The following is a 19723-nucleotide window of genomic DNA, read 5'->3' as shown; positions in this document are numbered from 1 at the left end:
CGCAAGAACTCGATGATGTGGGTTTTTCGTGACAATGATTTGATAAGCCAGGCTCCGTTGTGTATGTCATGATCGGGAGTTGACGGGTGGGTGTTTTGAGCGAGGTGACCGCCGATGGACTTGGTCGCTATCACCTGAAATTTCGGTCCAGCATACGAATACTAGACACGGTCGTCTTTTCCCCTCTGGATCGTCCCCTTCTTTCCTCTTCTCTCCTACCCCGTCTCCACAGTCTCCCTCCCTTGCCCAAGATGCTCTCTCGATGTGCTCGATCTGCATCTCGATCACTACCCCAAACAGCTCGAAAGCCCCGCCGAGCATTGTCCACCACCGCTTCACCCTCTTCACCGACATTCACCTCTGCTCGTCGACAATCAGCTTGGGCAGCAGCTACGGAATCGGCGCATTCCGTTCTCACGCCCCCTTCTGCCCCATCATCATCCACAACGACATCTCTCGACGATCCTCTGTCAGCTATCAATGCCGAGATCGGGGATCTGAAATCTTCACTATGGCGAATGTTGGGATCTTCCAATTCTTCCTTGGATACGGTCGCGAAATACTACTTCCAAGCAGAAGGCAAACATCTTAGACCGTTACTGGTGTTGCTGATGGCTCAGGCGACGAACGGATTAGGTGGGAGAGGTTGGGAAGAAGCTCAAATGGGATCGAGAGGAAGAAGTATGGACGATAGTCTGACTGCTGAAGGAGGGGTGTTGAACGATTGGAATCCAGAAGTATATGGACCGGAACCGACAGATGGATTGAGCTCGATGGTATTTGCGGATCCATTCAGAATACCAGAATCCCCCATCGGTACATTGGGAAAATTATCACCGCCTCCACCCGTCATACCATCACCATTCGATTCGAATCTATCCAATTCTGCAGGCGAGCCTCCCATCTTGCCGACCCAAAGACGACTAGCAAGTGTTACAGAAATGATCCATGTCGCGTCCCTTCTCCATGACGACGTCATTGACGCTTCGGACCTGCGTCGAGGTGCACCTTCCGCTCCCTCAGCCTTCGGCAACAAGCTTTCCATCCTCTCGGGCGACTTCTTGCTCGGTCGAGCATCGGTCGCTCTCGCTCGATTGGGATCAAGCGAAGTGGTTGAATTACTAGCAACGGTCATTGCCAACCTGATAGAAGGCGAGGTCATGCAACTACGAGCTACGAGTGAACCGGAAAGAGCGCCGACGCAGAAAGGGTTCGAGGATTATATGAGAAAGACATACTTGAAGACAGCGAGTCTGATGGCGAAAAGTGCTAGGGCAGCAGCGATCTTGGGAGGTTGTGGTGGTGGTGTGGACAAGGAAGGAGAGTGGGTCAAGGATGTTGCTTATGGGTACGGGCGGAATCTTGGTATCGCATTCCAGGTGAGTACCAGTATTGAAGGCATTGACGGCAGGTCCTTGCAAAGCGTAACCTGATCACCAACTTTTTTTTTTGCTCTTTAGCTCATAGACGATGCCCTCGACTTCCTCCCTCCTGATCCTACACTCGGCAAACCATCTCTAGGAGCCGATCTCAGATTAGGTCTCGCGACCGCTCCAGCCCTTTTCGCATGGGAGAAACACCCAGATCTTGGCCCTTTGATCCTTAGGAAATTCTCAGAACCGGGGGACGTGGAGATCGCCAGGGAGATCGTGGGCAAGAGTGATGGGCTGGAAAGGACTGTGGATCTCGCTAGGAAGTTTGCGGGTGAAGCGAGAGGGTTGGTCGAGAAGTTACCGCAGAGCGGAGCGAGAGATGCTTTGGTTCAACTCACCGTCAAGGTGGTTGAGAGGGTCAAGTAGGACAGAAAACACCCTACGACAGTGTGTGTCACGCGGATCGAACGAGTCTTGCACAAAGACAGAATGTCTCCCCGTGGACTGCCACGGCAGAATCGACAATAGATGGACAATGGCTTTTACACGGAGGTGATTCCAAGTCAGGAGGGAGTGGCCCGGATCAAACATGCATCTGCATAGCAACGGTAACCTGACGTCGATTTATCCGTACTTCCACCTCTAGTGCCTGGCAACAGTGCTCAATGGGCCCCCAAGGAACATGAAAAGCAACCTCCGCCTCATATTCTCGTTACAGTTGGGCCGGGAAGGAACATTGTAGTGATTCAACAGCTGAATCAGCTGAGGGCGGTTGAGCCTGAGGAGTCCTGCCCACGAGGAGAGACTGCTGGCGTGCTACGGGTCGCTTTTCGGTCAGCAATCGGGGTCTGTGTGCTCAACATCTTCGCTCTAGATACTCACCGGGGGCTGAAGGCCATCGATTGGAACCGCGGTCAGTGGCTGGCTGAGATACCCGTACGCTGTGTTGATCAACTGGACGAAGTCATAGTCAGTGTTTTCCGGTCTCAGCGATTGAAGCAATGAGAGGGTGTTGGGACTTGCCATCTGCATGATCGTGGCAAACTAATTTGAAATCCGCGTTCGGATATCGACGATGTCTCGTTGATAGATTGCCATTGCAGTATTTATACGTCGGAGGTTGCTCACAATGGGGACTTACCCTTGCAGTTGTCCTGACTTAGCAGCCAGCATCAACGGCGATCGAACAATCTTCTTTTGCACTGAGATTCTAGCTTACGAGAATTGATTACTTGACTTTCTAAGTCAACGGCGGCCAACAGCTCCGGCTGCGTACGAGTGCCAGAGGCACGTACAAGGGTGGTAAATTCGATGACGGCGACAGTGTTCGGGTCATCAGCGGGCACAGGGATAGCCCCTGCCTGAATGATGGGGAAATTGGGTGCCATTGCATGATTGACTGACACAGGAGGGACGATTATATCGGGTAGATTTAGGACTGGAGGGACAGCGGCCATGGTGGTGGTCGACTGTGGTGGCGGTGTTGGATGAAAGATGGGGGTTTGTCAGTTCGAAGTCTCTTCAAGTGATTCGAACATATAAATACATATCCGCAGCTCACTATGCACCTGTCCCGTTCTTCCATCCCCGTTCTTTCGTGTACATTCAGTGTATTCTGTTCTTTGGCTGTGTATGCCCTTCGTTTCAGCTCTTCTACAAGTCATTGGTGGTTTACGTAACTGACTGTGTGTCACGCGTATGGCGCTCTGTGACTGTCTTTGCGTTTTGATGGGGTTTTATTACATGATAGATGGCAAATGCCTACGCTTCACTTCTCGGTGCGGATGAACTCAATCCCGTCTCGATCAACGCAAGATCCTTTCCCGAAGGTATGCCAGAGGTACGTGTCAATCACCAAACGCATGCTGTACTATAGACACTACAGCCCCCCAGCTTTTGCTGTTCACGCGAACATAGACCTCAATTGCTCATCTCGTTTCCGTTTCGCAGGAGTACCAATGCCCATATAATTTTGAGCAATACATGTCCCTTCCATCCCAATACCTCGATGCTTGGTTTCGTTTCTACAAGCCGGACGAAGATCTCAGCTCTCTCACGCCGTTCGAAAAGGCAAAAGCTATCTGGTTCCGTGTCGGTGGTCACCCCAACCAAGTCGTTGAGCCAGAGCCAGAGCGAAATCACGCTTCCGTCGAGGCAGACACAATCTCCGACGTCGTCAATACTCGCAGCAAGAGAGTGGCGAGGCGTCGTGCATCGTCGAGCATGACAGCTTCGAGCGGTGGGAAGACGAAGACCAAGACTAGGCTAGGCGAAGGATCGTCACGAGGCAGGGCGTGATTCCGTATATTCAATGCGAGCCGTGGGGTCGGGTGTACTCTTGAGAAGGACCAAGGGACTGTATATTAGCGTATGTCTCAGCGACTGTGTATATATCTTGCATGTGGACGTATTTTGTACAAGTCGAAATCGAATACCCTACCGTAACGTGAGGATGGCTAAGCATTTGTGCAGTGCGTCCGGCTCCCAAAATACTGTCGTGTGATCTCGGTCTTCCACCCTGTGAGGTCTAGCGGTGCTGAGAAAGAATAGCGTACATTGAACCTGCAGGATTTAGGTTGAATGACGTGCATGTGCCATGTACAAATCACCTTGACTCACTCGCAACGTGCTTGGACAAAGTCAACAAACACGATTCCGCCACATGCCACAACTATAAAAGCGAGCAGATCTCGCTCGATCCAACTTTGGCGTCACCGACCCAATCAGCCATCTCGTCTCGTTCGGAACCATTACAAAAAGTCACATTAGCCCGTTTTGTAATGTCCAATGGGCGTAGATCCCATTTCTGCCGTAATGCAAACGTCGACTTTGTAATGAATCGTACTCGTACTACAAGTAGTTAACTCGTACCTTTGCGTTTGCTTTGCCCTGAAAGTCAAAGAAATGGCACCAATCGGGGAGGAACGCAAAGAGGGGGGAGGGGACGCGTCTCAATGATGATGAATGGCAATTTCTTCATTTGGGATGGGATGGCGCTTTGGGCGTGCAACGATATAGCAGCAAGCAGTCCTTTTGTTCATCAGTCCAACATTCAACCTTCCTAAACATCTATCTCCATCCGCACACTCCTCACATCACATCTCTCTCTCCGTCTCCCTCATCCTCTCATCCTCATCCACCTTGCTTTTCAGAATCATACAGCTCTGTGAGCTCATCTCTATCCGACGACGTAACAAAACACACCTGCTCGAGTTCTGTATCCTGGCGATACGTTCACTCAACCAATTATCTCACGACCAAGTCAAACTTCCTTCCTTTGTCACTCTTCCCTCCAGCGCAGTGCGCATCTCACCTTCGTGCATCCTCTTTCTGTCTCACACTAAAATGCACGCATCAACACTTCTCTACGTCTTGCCTCTCCTGTCCTTCCCCCTTTCCGCATCAGCTTACGCCACTCCAAACTCCAACGGCAACGGAGCGTCAGTCGAGGCCCGAGCGTTGTACGAAGCTGCTTCACGCAATCTGCATCATCAGCACAACGGTCGGAACGCCCACGTCGCTTCTGTCGGAGGAGTGAGGAGGATGATGCCGAGACACGGTAACACGGGTCAACAGAAACTTGTCCGAAGAAAGACGGCAAAGAGAGCTTGTGCTGCTGGATCGACTTCCTCGGCTTCAGCCTCCGAGGCCGAGGAAACAGCGTCGTCGTCAGCGTCTACTATTGGCGGTGTTCACGTTGCTGTCGGTGCCGGTGGAAGAACGAGTTCGCTTTCGTCCACCGCAACCTCCGAATCCGCTGTGACTCCCACCACGAGCGATCATCCCACTAGCTCACAAGTCGTTTCCACCGAGTCGGAAACATCGTCCGTTGCCACCGCCACAAGCACCTCTTCCGCTACTGCCGAGACATCCACTTCCAGCGCTGGCTCTTCTTACTCCAACAATCTCTTCCCGTGGGGATCCGGTTCTGCCAGCTGGACCACTTCCGACAACTCCTTATCATGTGAGTGACGCTTCGTGTACTGACTTTCAAGCGATGTGACGCTTTGCTGACATCCATCGTAGTCACCGGTGCACTCAAGCCTTTGACTGCCGGTCGACTTCCTGCCACTTCCAACGCACCTGACGGTTCATCCGCTCTCGTTGCTTCGTACCCTGCTGGGACCGTCGGTCTCTCCTCTGCCGGTTACTCATTCTACACCGAGGGAGCCCACAACGGTGTGGCCGTCGATTCCGCCAAGGAAGTCTCATTCTCGTACTCGGTTTACATGCAAGATGGTTTCCAGTTCCAAAAGGGAGGGAAGATGCCGGGTCTTTACGGTGGAACGAGTCTGGCTCAAGCCAAGAGCTGTAGTGGTGGTCGACAGGATGGAAGGGACAGTTGTTTCTCCGCGAGATTGATGTGGAGGACCAACGGTGCGGGTGAAATCTACGATTACCTCCCCGTCCCCTACACCAACACCGATACGGGATATGGAGAATCCATCAAGAGAGGAGCGTACACCTGGGCCACTGGAAGATGGCAAACTGTCGCTATTCGAGTCAAACTTAACGATGTCGGACAAGCCAACGGTGAACAGGAATTGGTCGTTGACGGCCAGAGCGTCATCAATCTTACCGGAGTCACTTTCGCAACCACAGAAGGGACTCGTATTTACGGTATCATGGCTCAAACCTTCTTCGTGAGTGGCTGTCTTTATCTTTCAGTCTAGATGATTGGACTGTCTTTCGACGAGAAGCGAGATGGTTGTACTGACGAATCGATCCTCAGGGTGGTCATACCGACGATTGGGCGTCTCCTCAGGATCAGAAGATCTGGTTCAAGGACTGGTCGCTTGCCGTCCTTGCTTAATGAGAAAGTTCCCGAGCCCCGATCTGTTCATAGGATTGTAGATCTAGAGATGGATTCTGGTTAATTCGTCTCTGTATTACTGTTACGACCCGACCGACACCTTTCGACGTTCACACCGATCATCATTTCGCGAGTGCACAGATGGGACATTGTTTGTACACGACGTCTCATGCATATGTCCTCGGATGATAATCTGTCTCATATCGCAGTCTGTAAACCCTTCCCAAGCGCCGCCCAATGTTCGAATTATTCTTGGATGATGAGCTCCTCGACTTTCCAATCCTCAAACGAGTTGTCTGACAGATTGATCCATCAGCATTATTATCTGCTTATTATATGCAAAGTCGCTCACCAGGAAGATAACGCCGTATCACCAACGGGATCTTCTTTGCTGCCAATTCTTTCAGAGCGATCTCCAGAGGATCCGTCTCGCCTTCCACAGGAACTAGAACAGGTGCGTTCATACTATGATTGAACAAAGACCAAGGGTCAGCAGAAGATTTATGGGATACTGATGCGCTGAAGACGTTCCATACGACATTCCTCTCATAGGACAGAGGAAGATAATCAGACAAGTCAGATGAAGCACCTCACCTGATCTGTAATGCTCGAGTGCCCAATACTCTTGCTCGTTCATATTTCGTCATATACGGCGTCGTCACCCTCACTTCGTTAGGTTTCGCCGCTTTGCCAGTGCGTTGTTTCTCGCCACCTTCCAGAGGAGCATTCGATTCCTGGGCATTGCAAGACGAGAAAGATGGTCAATCATGGACGGACATAGCGCTGAGACTAGACTCACGACAATCATCGTCTCGTCGATATCTCCGCCATTCATTCCTTCTGCTTCGTGCTCGCCATTCTCACCATCTTCCGCTTCGTAGCTACAAGTAGGGTCTCCGTCGTCAGCATTATCTGATCAAGAAGTGAGCGTCGACCGAGACGAGCTATGACACAGTGGAGATGGCCAAGAGGGATCTTCGACTGTCTGACGTGAAATATTCACTGTCATACTGGCGTTCAAGGGGTTCCTTCCCGATTGCCTCCTACTCTCGCAAGATACAGTGGAGGATAACACCCACTTGATCATATCTGGGTCCAGGTAGTCTTCAGCATAATCTCCACCCTCGAACCCAGCTTCATCCATCCGTTCGTCGTCCGACATGATGTGTTAGGAAGTCAAAATGTAGGATCAGGTAGGGGTGTGAAATCTTCTGTTTGCTTTGATGCCGGAGCGGGTGGTATGTGCCAGATATGTGTAGCTGTGCGATACAGGCAAGAGAAGGCTATATGACCGTATCGCTTTGATCTCGGTCGATTTTGGAAGATGTGATTGTGAGAGAATTGTCTTGAATCATTTGTTGGATGTTGAAACGGAGGAGAAGGATGTTGTAAAAGCAACAATCAGACCCGAGTGACAATCACGTGACTCCAGCTCGAGTTGCCACTCGCATAAATACACTCACTCTGCTCTATCGTAGATATCTAACTTACTGGAATGACATCCTGGACCATACATCACCACCACACTGTGTCGCCTCGTAGCTCTCACTCTGCTAGTTGTGATCAGCGACACCTCGACATGGTCCCTTGACCTCGTAACACCCGATACTGCAGCTCAAAATGCAGCTCGGTCGTTATACGGTATCGACGTTGCGACCGCCTCCGATCCTTTCAATCACGTTCTCGCAAAATGGCAAGTTCTTCTCGATAGCCGGTGAGAACGTATACGAAGTATGGCAAACATGGCCACTAGGAGTCGTGCGGCGGAAGGGTGAGTCTCGGACTCCCTTTGCTCCCCCTATTCAACCTTTTCAACCATTTTGACTACTCTTTCTCGCCATCTTGCTTGGCTAGCGAGATGCTCGGTTAACGAAGCTGACTGAATTGGCTCGGGCCAACGATAGTTTTACCGGGGACGTTGACTCTGGCACTACTCCTCCCTTATTCGCCTCTACTCGTACTTCAAGGAGGAGGCACTTCACCGCTCTACGCACCCAACAAGGCGGTGATATATCACGATAAACTCGGAGTGGCTGTTGCGGAGATCGAGTTTGGGTGAGTTCAGCTGATCGCACTGCCGATCAAGTTCGCGTTGCCAAGCTGAAATACACAATCCCTCTTAAGCGAAACAATAACGGGTATCGCTGCGAGACGAGGTATGATATGCGTCGCTCTGCTTCGGAAGGTCGTTGCGTTCGAATATGGAGTGGGGATGTCAGCCACAACGACTGGAAAAGGCAAAGGTAAAGCTGCAGCGGACGATGGAGGAGATGGCTTCTGGTTGAAAAAATTTGGAGAATGGGAAACAGTCGAGAACGAGCTAGGTACGCATAAAGACGACTGCACCACAGTCCAGTGTCGTGTGCTGACATTTACATTTTGGTTCTGGCATATAGGTCTCATCGCGCTGTCGACATCTCCCTCTTCCACTCTACTAGCATTACCAGGTCGACAAGCAGGCCATGTCCAACTAGTACATCTCCCTCCTTGTCCACCGTCACCATCGTCGTCGACACCGATACCGACTCCAACCTTCCGTTCTCCCATCATCCTCGCCCATAATCATCCTCTATCTACGCTCTCGTGCACTTCGACCGGATCGCATATTCTCACAACCTCTGAGAGGGGAACGTTGCTGAGGGTATGGGATACGAGTCGAGGTCGACTCGAGAAAGAGTTGCGAAGAGGAGTAGACAGGGCCGAGATGTGGGGTGTGGAGTTTGAGGAGCTGAATGTTGCAGGTGGGACAGGCGGGAGAGTGGTAGGATGGAGTGATAAAGGGACTGTGCATGTTTGGGGAGACGACGAGGCTTCATCGGCAAGCAAAGACGGATCCAGGTCGTAGGTATCAGTATACGCATGGCTGGTATATTTGAGAAAAGCTGATCCCTGCCTCTGTTGCCCCAGGGCCACTCCCACCAGCAACACCCCTTCACTTACCAACTTGTTATCTCGCAATCTCCCTTTACCGAAATATTTCTCTTCCCAAGCTTCAACTGCTCAATACCATCTACCTCGCAAGAATCCGCATGCGTTCTCTGCTGCCTTGGGCGCAGCAGGTGTGAATGTCCCCTCGATGCGAGCGGACGAAGTCGACGGAGAATTGGGCGAGAGATTCGTTGTCACTTGGGTGGACGTTGATGTGGAGGTTGCCAACATCGAGGACGAGAAAAACGAAGCAACAAACAAAGCTTCCAGACGTCTTTCCGGTGGCTTGGTGACCGGAGGCGGAGTAGGAAGCGTATCAATGGGATCGAGAGATGAGAGGAGATCATTCGGTTCAGACGGTACTAGTCGGACTGCAACTCCTCCTTTGACCTCACGACGAGGAGAGACAACCACACCGATGGGCTTTGTCCCGGGTAGAGGTCGACGAGGATCCATTTTAGTACATCCACCACGAAGTTCTCCGCACATCTTGACAGGGACAGCAGCAGCTGGAAGTGGCCCTCACATCAACCTTCGGTCTGGACCATCATCGTCTGCTACTCGAACGGCCTCGCAATCAAGTACGAACACGATCACAGCAGTCGGCGCGAAGAAGAGATCGCAACCGTTGACGAAGAAGGAAAAGCAGTTGATAGCGATAACGTATTCGGGAGACTGGTATAGGCTCAGAATACCGGAAAGGAAAGAGGTTGAGACCCAAGGGGGAGAGAAAGGAGGTATCAGTACCGAATGTGAACTTGTGGAGTATCGAAGGGTAGGGGTGGGAGGTGGGGGTTGGTAGCTTTCCGTTGTCATGGGAAGGGGACTCGCCCCATTTGCTGTGTCCGATCAATGAGTCAGTCTTGCCTGATCCTACTTCTCGTTATTGCTCGAGTGACGTCGACCCTTGACCTTTGTGAGCCTGTGTGACAATCTGATCTGTATACCTTGTCTGTCATTTATTGTTCTTCGTTCTGTTCCTCTCACATTTTCGAGATCATCATGTTGTACATTTGTTTTATACCATTTTGTGAACCGGATCTAGACCGACATTATGCATGATTATGATTCAGACACTGGTACTAACATAAGGAGTAGCTCTTCTACATCTCCACGACACCTCAATCCCCCTCTACTCTAGATACTCTTTCAAGCTACCTGTGACCTTTTCGATCCTGGCCAAAACTGCCCTCGCGGCGGATTCCACGTCCGAACTCTCATCCTCCAGCAATTCCGCCAAGAACTCGGACACAGTCTCCGGCACGAGATTCAACAACAGCTCATCCTTCTCCTGAGCCCATGCCCATACTCCGTCCAGAGCCTTCAGAGCCGACAAACGGAGTCTGACGTCGTCGGATCGGGTGGCTAGACAGATGGAAGTGTTGAGTGATCTCAAGACTTTTTCGGAATTGGTGGATCCGGCAAGCGCAGATAAGACTCGAGTGGTAGGTGTTGGCGATGCGAGCGGCGTGGGGAACAAGGGCAGTTGGGCGACGAGTAATGGGATGAGAGTGAGGAGATGGGTTTCGGTGTAGAACGCTCCGTCATCCACTTCGAAGGATTTTGCGACGACGTCGAGAAGAAGAGTCCATAAAGGTAGATCTTTGATCTCCCCAGAAGCATACGCAGGGAGCAATTCTTGAATATGAGGCAGAAGTGTAGAGATGTAAGGGGAGAGTAGGTTCTACAAATCCAATCTCGGATTTAGCTGGGTCCTTCGAGAGGCTCGTCCAACTCACCTTGAACTTAACAAGCAGACCCATCATCACGTGAAGCAGAACAATCTTCCTCTCAACAAGTCGACCATCATCAATCGCTAAAGGAAGTTGTTCAGGCGAATCAGTCACAGTGCGCTCTGCCTCATCAATACCGTTCCACTCACCCTTTCCTTCGGCCAAATCAATCACCGCCCAGTCGTACAACCTGATGAACAAAGGCTTGAATGTCGCCTCGTTCAGCTTGGTGACGAGCTCAAGGAAAGATCCAATCGCCGACTCTTCAATCTCGTTGATGGTCTGGAAGTCCGTCATAATCATCAGCCTCCGCCCTTGCGACATCGCCACCTCTACAGTTGGATTGAGAAGTTACAATCACTCACCTCGGCATTAAATCCTCTACCTTGCAACCTATGTCTTAGATCGAAAACATCCAGGAAGAACGCAAAGACAGGTTTGATCATTCCTGGCAAATCCTCCCTATTCGCATTCTTCAGAGTCAACCTCAACAGATCAAAGAATCCCTTCATCGACCCTTCATCCTCCGTCTGCACAACTTTCCAAAACTCCATCAAAACTGGGAGGAGCGTCTTGGTCCTCGTCCTCTTGGCAATCGTCGTCAACAGGCTGAGCGAGATTGAAGAATCCTTGGATCGGTAATCGATAGCACTGCGGATGATAGAAGTGAGTTGCTTGGAGGAAATGAAGGTTGAGACGGTTTCGAGGATGGAAGCGAGTGTAGCGAACGATTGCTTGGAAGCGGAGGTTGGTGTTTTTGGTGATTTGATTAATCTCAAAGACGCATCGACGATAGACTGAATATATGGGATGACCCGAGAGCCCAGGTGCCGTCTGAAAACCTTGTCAGCTGAGAGGGCTATTATACGTTTTCCTACTCACACCAGCAACTCAAGGAGCGACAGTCCACCAACAGTATTGGCGGTGTCATTGAATTTGCCCACAGCACCAACCACACCGGGTACGATTTGGGCTAACACCCCTACCTCGACAGGCAGAGCTGTCTTGGCAACAGTCCTGATGGCTGTCAAAGCCGCAGCAACAGTCGAAGTCTTCGCCTCCAACAAGCCCGCACCTTTCTGGAGGATCTCTCCAATTGTTTTGGTGCTCCTTGACCGGATCTCGTCCTTGATCAGGGGAATCCGCTCTGTGAATACGTTGAGGGACATAATCTTGTCCTGCTCCGAGCCTTCATCAAGCAGCTCCAGGGTAACACCAAGGAAGTTCTCAGCGGAGAGCAATTGCATAGCACCTCCGAGGGCCAAGTGCATGTTGGAGGGGATATCGGTTGAGGACATGATCGGTTGCGAAGTCGTAGCGGCAAGAACGATTAATTGACGCACGACAGCTTGCACAGCGGGTTGAGCGCATGCTTTGCCGCGGAGCTGGTCGATAAGAGATGTGGTGAGGTTGAGAAGGTAAGTGATCTGACGGAGAGGACGGTCTGACGAGTCGTTCTCGGCGATGCTGCGAAGAACGTGTCAAGAGACTTCTCATGAATCCCTCCCTTCTGCTAAGAAGTATGCTCACGTTCGACTGAGGAAAGCTTCCTTCTCCACTCTAGCCAGATCACCGACCAATCGGCCGAGTTCATTGACGATCTCCACCAAGACCTGAGATCATAGAATATTCAGCACACTTGTGATTCGTCCCACGACATTACTCACTTCTGTCCTGACAGACACGTCAAATGTTCCAGCCAGAGAGGCCGGCAACTCCAACACTGTCCCAGCATCTTTGCCCGCTCGACCGCCCTTGGTGGTAGCCCTGTCAACTAAAAGCATGCAGACTGGAGCCAAGAAATCGACAGCCCCAAGAGACTTAACGAGATGGACGAAGAACGGTAACGTGCGGTGCTTAGGCAAACGAGAGGACATGTCCGTGAAGATGCTGAGGAACGGGAGGGATTGGTTGTACAGGTCGAGGTTGAACGCAGACTTGTCTTTAAGGGACTTGGTCATGACCGGCACGATTCGGGAGACGGTCTGAGACGGATTATTAGTAGAAGTCATTGTCACGAGTGGGCACAAGATAGGTCGAAGGATAGGACAGAGACTGGCTCACCTTCTCGACCACTCCGAAGCTGTACGCATCGTCTCTCTGGAAATCGCTCGCACCCATGAAAGTGAAGATGGGCATGACATTGTGCAAGACAGCGTCCGGGATGAGTCTTGCCAGCTCTGCCGCGACCAAGAGTGTCCTCTGCGATGTTCGGGGATTGGTGGAAGCTGCAAGGGGGGTTTTCAGCGCTCGGCAAGGATATCTTATCCGTATGCAGGCATGGAACATACCTCGAATGACCTTGATGACAACCTCGATCCCCACATGGGCCCTGTTGATCTCTGCTGGATCTTCAATCTTCTCCACCAGAGCCAGGATTGCGGCCAAGACCTCCTGCTCAAGATAATCCACTCCCTCCTTGATCACCAGCCTCTTAGTTAACAATGAAGACAAGATCGACATGAGAGAAGCGACTAGTCCGGCGTCGCCTGGCAATGACTTCCAGTCTCTACTCTCGATGAGGACTGTGAGGTCATGAACGGCTGAGGTAGGACCGTCGCCTTCGACGTTCGATTCGTCTTGTCGTTGTTTCTTACGATGAACGGTGGTTTCGAGAGGCTGAGAGAGGTTGTCAATCAGCTCCGTGATGATTGCAGGTTCGAGCTCGAATTTTTCCATGATTTCCTTGGTCGACAAGATATCATCAGTCGGTAGGGAGTGAAGCGACTGAATGAGAGCGAGGACGTATTCGATCTGTTCTGGAACAGGGAGGACCGCGAAAACACCATCTACCATTCTGTGAAGCGAGAGCTCGCGCATTTGAGCGTGGAAGGAAGAGACACAGCTTCCGCCTAAGACGGAAAGCAAGAATGTCCAAGCAGAACTTTGCTGATCCGTAAGAACTGAGACGGTCTGCGGCCTGAGTGTGCCGAAGAGCACACCCAGGTATTCTGCGCTTGCCTCGGAGGACAATTCACTGAGCCAGATAGTCTCGTCGTTCTTTTCATTTTCGAGTACAGTGAGAAGTGGGAGGACTCCGCGCAACAGAGTGGAATCAGATACGTCAGAAAGTAGGTCGAGAAGGATCAGTCGCTCTCGGTGAGCTCGATAGGCGACGATGTGTGAGGTAAGACAGCCAATGACCGCTCGTCGATGTCTGTGAATTGGATCTAGTCGGTTCTGAAATCTCTCTGTGTTCGCTGAAGGAAGGTAGACTTACAACAAAGCTTTCTTATTTTGTCCGCGATGAATCTCCAATGCCACAGAATGAAGCGCTCGTACACGGCCAGAATCAATGACCATCTCGTCCGCAAACTCAAGCAACGAGTCAAGGTATCTTCTTCGATCAATGCTCTTGAGAAGCTGTACAGTATCTGACAATGACTCGTATTAGCATTGAGGGCAACACGTGGAATCGAAATCAGCTCACCGGAACGATCACCATAGATGGTGTCCAAAGCATAGATGGTCGCAGAGCCCTCGGTTTCACCGGACATAGCTTTCAGGACTTTAACACCAGCTTGTCTGACGACCTGCTCCCCATCTCGTAGCGCAATGAGTATCGCAGGGATGAGAATTTGGAAATCGACGCCCTGCTGACTTTTGACACCGGAGCAAGCCGAGATGAACGCTGTGGCATGACGAAGTGAGGCAGTTCGGAGGGTTACAGAGGATGTGCTTGTCCAGAGAGAGGCAAAGAAGAGTAGAGCGTCCTCACCGAGTTGCGTGAGGAGTGATCGGAGGAGGGTGGACGAGACCGAAGCGGGAAGTAGACCTGCATTCGCCCAGAGATAGATTTGTTTGGAGTAAAGCTTGAAGGGCGCGATATCACTGGCGGTGGTCTGCGCAGGTATAAGAGATCAGTCACACAGCAGGAAACTTTCAGTAGACACTCACTTCACTTGACAACCAGGTGACATTGATCGCGGATGGTTTGACAACCTTACTCATAGCACTCAAAAGCTCGACCATCGCCCTTTGCGTAGTTCGTGCCTCGTCGGGCTTGCGGTGGACTGCTTCGAGCAGAGCCGGAGAAGGAGTCTGCTCAGTGTTGTGGATATCTCGCATAGCCGGTCCACTCTGCTTAGTCTCGAGATAGGCAAGAACCTGTACCGCCAAACTGAGCTGAATTTCTCCATGGACTGAGACGATAAGGGTGGTGAGGACCATGTATGCAAGAAGCCGAGCAGAGGAGCTGGTGGAGCCGATCTGGGAGATGAGATAGGCAATGTCATCTTCGAAGGAAGCGGAAGCCGCCGTAGCATCTGCATTTACCGTCAGTTTCGCTGTAGTATGTGGTATTCGCAGTCACCTACCGGATAAAGCGGTAGCGATGAGGAGATTTGACTTCTGCACTCCTCCTTTAGTGTTCTCCGCTCTAGCCTTAGCGATCTCCGGAACGATCTTGCTCAACATGTCCACCTTTTTCAGGCCTCCGGTAAGCAACTGCAAGGCCTCGACCTTCGTCAGAGGCTGCCTCTTCTCCGTTGATAGGAGACAAGGAAAAAGAAGTTCTCGGAAGACCTTCTTGCCTGCATCGGGATGATTGGCCAGAAGATGATTGGAGATGAAGTCAAGGTGGCGACCGATAATCGTTGGCTTGGGTGATACACTCCAGAATGTCGGCTTGACACCTGCGATGTACCTGTCGACGCCAAGTAAGGTGAAGATTTGCTGAGGTCGTTGATACAGAGCTTGAATGACAACCTCGTCGACGTCGCCTAGTCGCGCGACTATTGCTGTGATTGCGCTTTCTGGGTCGACACCAGAATCTGCAAGATCGAACACCTCTCCTACACCCTGGACACGACTTGACACGTCGGCAGCGTAGACGTTAAGGAAAGCGACCTCATTGACTGGCTTTTGGACAAGCGCATGGTCGATAGTTGCCTTGCTGGAAGCTTCGACGAAAGCGGAATCGACCACACTGGGATGTCTTTCTCGTAAGTTTGCGAGTATTGTTTTGCAAGCAGTCTTCACCTCATCCGAAGAGGTGGTGGCTGATCCGAGCTGGAGGAACTTCTGAGCGGCAATTTGGGCAATAGAGTTGGGAAGGTAATTGTGTTCGACTACTGCAGTGAGATTCTTGTGGTGCAGCTCTGGTTTTTCAAGCATGACCGACACGACAGTCTTCAACGCGGATTCGAAACCGTACTTTTCCATGGCCGCCATTAAGATCTCGCCTAATTGCTTGATCTTGCTGAGATTCATTGTGCCGTTTTCACCCAGACCGCCATCCCAGGTTGAGCGGTCGTTGAGGATGACAAGGAGGGTGAGCATCCGTTGTGAGGAATTGGCTCCGGTAGAAGGAGTGAGAAGAGAAGATACAATCGCCTGGAAAGGCCCATCGGCGAGGCTCACAGAGCGAGTGAGAAGGACCAAAGGGGGATAGACGGCAGCCTGGTGTATGTTTCACAGTCAGCCAGCTTCTAAGATCCTAGACTTCGGCCACGAACTCACGTTGACATCTTCACCACCGCTAGGCGTTTCAAGGATGACTACGAAGGTCTCGACGAGAAGCTTGACCAAGCCCTCATGAAGACCTTTGCCTTGTTTCCCACCTTCGAGCAGATCGACCAATGTTGCTGTCCAGAATGTCAAGAGCGCACGATGTACGACCCCTTCCTTGATGGCCGTCTTGACCATTCCCGCAACATCGCCAAGGAGATGAAGGGACTTGTCTCTTGAAGGTGAGATCGACGATGTGATATATGATCGAGGGACAGGTTGAGCTTTGGCGATCAGTGGGGAGAAGGGGGCATGATATGGTGAGGATTTGGATAGTGTGAGGATTGCGAGTATTCGAGCAAAATTGGGCGAAGAGTGGTACGGCAAGAAGACCTGTAATAATGTTTCGGCGTTCATCTCGTGAACCCTTCGTCATCTGTCAGCTGTATCATTGCTGTCAGGGCAGACGAGACGGCTCACCTGAATCTTCTAACGAGCCATTCAATACATTTTCCACCTGCCATGACTCCCACCCATCTCCCCAATCTTCTCAGACATCTCCCCAAGATCTTATCCAGGGCATCATTCTCCTCCTGGGTCAACATCATCCTATCCGTTCTTTTCGCCTTCTCACTGAACAGCTCATCTTCATACATCTCGATACCGGGATCTAGCGAGAGCAGTTCTTCGAACCCCGATTGGGCGAGTGAGAAGATCGAATCGAGGTCATGATCCGCTGCTACTTTCGGAGGGAAGAGGTACGACTTTGAGGATGGGGTACCGTATTTGGAGGTGAGTCGAGAGGCATCAAGAGATGCTATCTGTTGAAGCTGGGTGGCGAGTGAGGACATCTTGCGCGCGAGGTAGACACTAGGTTGTCAATGTCCTGGGGTATATTGCGCCGTTCCTTGCCGATTTCGTTTGTGATGAGGATAGTCAAGGAGTGAAGAAGAACGATGTTGGCTGCAGGTTTTGCATTGGTTCATAGCCTTCAACTTTTGACTTTTGCTCGGAGATCAACCTGGATCTCCGTTGCCACCTCAATCGCAAGTCGGTTCGAGCTGGTTCATTCGTCGACCAGGGCGGTTTCATCGTGTTCGTCAGACTACTCATACATCACTGACAACATTGAAAGCTACTTGTGTCGCCTCGTAACCAGACGTCATCCCGGCACAATGGTCACAAAACCCTCACCAACACCTTCAGAAAGCGACGAGCCAGGAATAGTCTCTACCGAACAACCGGGCTTTTTTGGCTTGCTCGTCAAATCGGTATTCGAAGTAAGTCTCAAATCTCCGCTCCGAAGTCAAGCTGACGCAGTGAGCTTTGGTCAGCCTGGAGTCAATCCAGCGGTCGTGCTTGGTGAGCCAAATCTCATTGTTGACCTGGCATGAATGGTATTGACCACATCCACCAATGCAGCTATGAACCTGTGCTTCTTCCTGCTTGTCCTTACTCTTTTCGCCCTTGCATTCCTCACAGGCTGGAACAAGCATGTCCTGCTTCTGTTCGGAGTCACAATATGTCTGTGGGGCTCAATGATCTGGTGAGTGATGAGGCGGTAGGTATCTCCCCGCAGCTTACCTGTCCGCAGGTTCGTCATGGAAATTACAAAAGTCCAAACTCGACCAGATAACATGCCTCCAACTTTCGATCCTGATTCTGCTGCCCCCGAAAGTACAGGGAGTGAAGAGTCGAAGCTTGTGGGAGAAACGAAGAAAGACCGGTAGTGTATATGCATGTTCATCGTCTTTCGCGTAAGAGACATATTCACATGTTCTGTTTGCCCTTCTGTTTGTCTCGTTTATCATTGGGATTCAACTACTTCTGCCCAGGAACCCCATGATCCCGGTATTCCTCCATTCGTCCCTGCAATCCGAAGCTCGACATTTTCGCACGCTGGAGAACCGAAGAAACCAGACCCTCGCCATCCTCGAAGTTGAAGTAGGGAGAAAGGCCCTGGAAGCAAGGCATGGTTTTAGCGGGAACTTTACGGTTGTAAGAAACGGCTTTAGTCTCACCGAAGACTTCTCTCTCCACTGGTCTTTGAGCTTCCGGGAGGTTTCGTACATAAGCCATGGAGAATCTATACTCGAATTGTCGGTTGTCGACAGGAGGTGGGAGCGGTGCACTAGCTGCAGGCCGAGAAGAGCCATTTGCAGGTGTTTGCGGCAGCATTCTCTGTATTGACTCTCTAGACAGTGAGTAGACGTCAAGATGGCCGATCGTCGTCAAGGCAGAGACGATGTTGGACAGGTTCGTGAAAGGATTGGAGGTGTGAGTGGGATCGCTAAACGCAAGTGCAGCATTGTCAGAAATCATACCAAGACAGAGCAGACAGAATACTCACGTTTGCTCTTCTTCCGCCGCCATGAGTGCTTTTCTTTCCCTCTGTTTCTCGGCCCAGCTCTTCTTCTTGTTCCCCTGTTCATCCTTCTTCCGCTTCTCCTCCACCTCCTTGCCGAGTCTTTGCAAGCCTTCCAGCACAGTCTCTCCTCGTTGCATCAACTCTACCGCTTCTCTCAATAAATTCTCTTCCTGTCTCTTTTGCTCTTCCCCGCCAGCAGCTTCTTTCTCTTCCTTCTCCTTCTCCGCCCTTTCCCTTTCCTTGTGAGCCCGACGAGCTTTCTTGATCTCATCTTTGTCGAGATTCTCCAACCACATATCATGTTTCTCATTCGGATCTTTATCGTTCTCCTCATATGCTTCTCCGTCCGCTGTAAATCTCCCTTCTTGCATCTCGTTCTTCATGTTGAACGGTGTGATTTCCACACCCATATCACCGTCCAATCCTGTCCCCAAATTATTCTTCTTCGCCTCATCCTCATCATCACTATTTGATTCCACACTTCCTTGGCCTCTTCCACCTGGAGTTGTTGATGTCCCTCCAAATTCTTGGCCCTCAATTTCTGATAGATCCATAAACTCCTTTTCTTTCCCTTTCCCCTTACTATCTTTGTTCTTGTCCTCGTCAATATCATCGGCGAACATGTCCACATCATCATCTTCATCCTTGTTGCCAGCGCGTCGAGAAGGGACGACACCCTCTTCGTCATTCGAGGAATCCGATCCGTATCCATCTTGATCTTTCAAACTCCGCTTGATCTTCTGACGGACTTTGGCCCCACCCTCGGGCAAGTCTTCTTCGAGGTATGCATTCTCCAATTCGCTGGCGGGCGATTCTGTAGGAGGTGGCGATGAGGCGAAACGCGTCCGTTTTTGTGCAGCGGAGGGACCAGCGGCAGATCGTTTGGCTGGCATGGTCGAGACAGCTGCTGGAACTCGTTGAAGGAAGGCGAACAGGTGGTTGATTTGTTATCACGATATTACCAGAAAAAGACGGGAATATTCTTGTGGGCCTGATGGACCGGAATAGCCGTATTGTGAATGCAGTACTGGAATAAGATCTCGTGTACAGAATGTAATGA

The 19723-nt window shown here is 51.0% G+C and overlaps 9 protein-coding genes across 9 annotated transcripts; 5 read left to right on the top strand and 4 right to left on the bottom strand.

The window, feature by feature from the left end:
• Positions 1–251: 251 nt before the first annotated feature.
• Positions 252–1799, top strand: IAR55_005084 (uncharacterized protein; the record flags this gene model as incomplete). The annotated part of the gene is made up of 2 exons (XM_066948178.1): positions 252–1379; positions 1461–1799. The coding sequence occupies 2 exons, from the start codon at positions 252–254 to the stop codon at positions 1797–1799; spliced, it is 1467 nt and encodes a 488-aa protein (XP_066801637.1).
• Positions 1800–2015: 216 nt separating this feature from the next.
• Positions 2016–2830, bottom strand: IAR55_005083 (uncharacterized protein; the record flags this gene model as incomplete). The annotated part of the gene is made up of 4 exons (XM_066948177.1): positions 2016–2189; positions 2256–2417; positions 2515–2531; positions 2593–2830. 4 exons carry the CDS (start codon positions 2828–2830, stop codon positions 2016–2018), a joined length of 591 nt encoding a protein of 196 aa, XP_066801636.1.
• A 293-nt stretch (positions 2831–3123) lies between these two features.
• IAR55_005082 (uncharacterized protein) lies at positions 3124–3671 on the top strand (the record flags this gene model as incomplete). The annotated part of the gene is made up of 2 exons (XM_066948176.1): positions 3124–3213; positions 3324–3671. 2 exons carry the CDS (start codon positions 3124–3126, stop codon positions 3669–3671), a joined length of 438 nt encoding a protein of 145 aa, XP_066801635.1.
• Positions 3672–4718: 1047 nt separating this feature from the next.
• On the top strand, positions 4719–6186 carry IAR55_005081 (uncharacterized protein; the record flags this gene model as incomplete). Its single annotated transcript, XM_066948175.1, has 3 exons — positions 4719–5337; positions 5400–6016; positions 6106–6186. The coding sequence occupies 3 exons, from the start codon at positions 4719–4721 to the stop codon at positions 6184–6186; spliced, it is 1317 nt and encodes a 438-aa protein (XP_066801634.1).
• A 246-nt stretch (positions 6187–6432) lies between these two features.
• IAR55_005080 (uncharacterized protein) lies at positions 6433–7348 on the bottom strand (the record flags this gene model as incomplete). The annotated part of the gene is made up of 5 exons (XM_066948174.1): positions 6433–6482; positions 6539–6651; positions 6781–6920; positions 6986–7067; positions 7266–7348. The coding sequence occupies 5 exons, from the start codon at positions 7346–7348 to the stop codon at positions 6433–6435; spliced, it is 468 nt and encodes a 155-aa protein (XP_066801633.1).
• Positions 7349–7806: 458 nt separating this feature from the next.
• On the top strand, positions 7807–9916 carry IAR55_005079 (uncharacterized protein; the record flags this gene model as incomplete). The annotated part of the gene is made up of 5 exons (XM_066948173.1): positions 7807–7957; positions 8091–8241; positions 8311–8510; positions 8583–9027; positions 9094–9916. The coding sequence occupies 5 exons, from the start codon at positions 7807–7809 to the stop codon at positions 9914–9916; spliced, it is 1770 nt and encodes a 589-aa protein (XP_066801632.1).
• Positions 9917–10246: 330 nt separating this feature from the next.
• On the bottom strand, positions 10247–17146 carry IAR55_005078 (uncharacterized protein; the record flags this gene model as incomplete). Its single annotated transcript, XM_066948172.1, has 15 exons — positions 10247–10798; positions 10854–10930; positions 10997–11129; positions 11213–11681; positions 11730–12314; positions 12378–12460; positions 12515–12832; positions 12912–13075; positions 13139–14004; positions 14068–14221; positions 14278–14689; positions 14745–15112; positions 15164–16247; positions 16308–16722; positions 16776–17146. The coding sequence occupies 15 exons, from the start codon at positions 17144–17146 to the stop codon at positions 10247–10249; spliced, it is 6051 nt and encodes a 2016-aa protein (XP_066801631.1).
• A 324-nt stretch (positions 17147–17470) lies between these two features.
• On the top strand, positions 17471–18025 carry IAR55_005077 (uncharacterized protein; the record flags this gene model as incomplete). The annotated part of the gene is made up of 4 exons (XM_066948171.1): positions 17471–17575; positions 17630–17657; positions 17718–17841; positions 17890–18025. The coding sequence occupies 4 exons, from the start codon at positions 17471–17473 to the stop codon at positions 18023–18025; spliced, it is 393 nt and encodes a 130-aa protein (XP_066801630.1).
• A 77-nt stretch (positions 18026–18102) lies between these two features.
• On the bottom strand, positions 18103–19556 carry IAR55_005076 (uncharacterized protein; the record flags this gene model as incomplete). The annotated part of the gene is made up of 3 exons (XM_066948170.1): positions 18103–18254; positions 18317–18585; positions 18646–19556. 3 exons carry the CDS (start codon positions 19554–19556, stop codon positions 18103–18105), a joined length of 1332 nt encoding a protein of 443 aa, XP_066801629.1.
• Positions 19557–19723: the final 167 nt, after the last annotated feature.

Source organism: Kwoniella newhampshirensis, chromosome 9 (assembly GCF_039105145.1).
Source record: "Kwoniella newhampshirensis strain CBS 13917 chromosome 9, whole genome shotgun sequence".
Taxonomy (NCBI): domain Eukaryota; kingdom Fungi; phylum Basidiomycota; class Tremellomycetes; order Tremellales; family Cryptococcaceae; genus Kwoniella; species Kwoniella newhampshirensis.
This window is presented reverse-complemented; position numbering and strand designations above follow the sequence as displayed.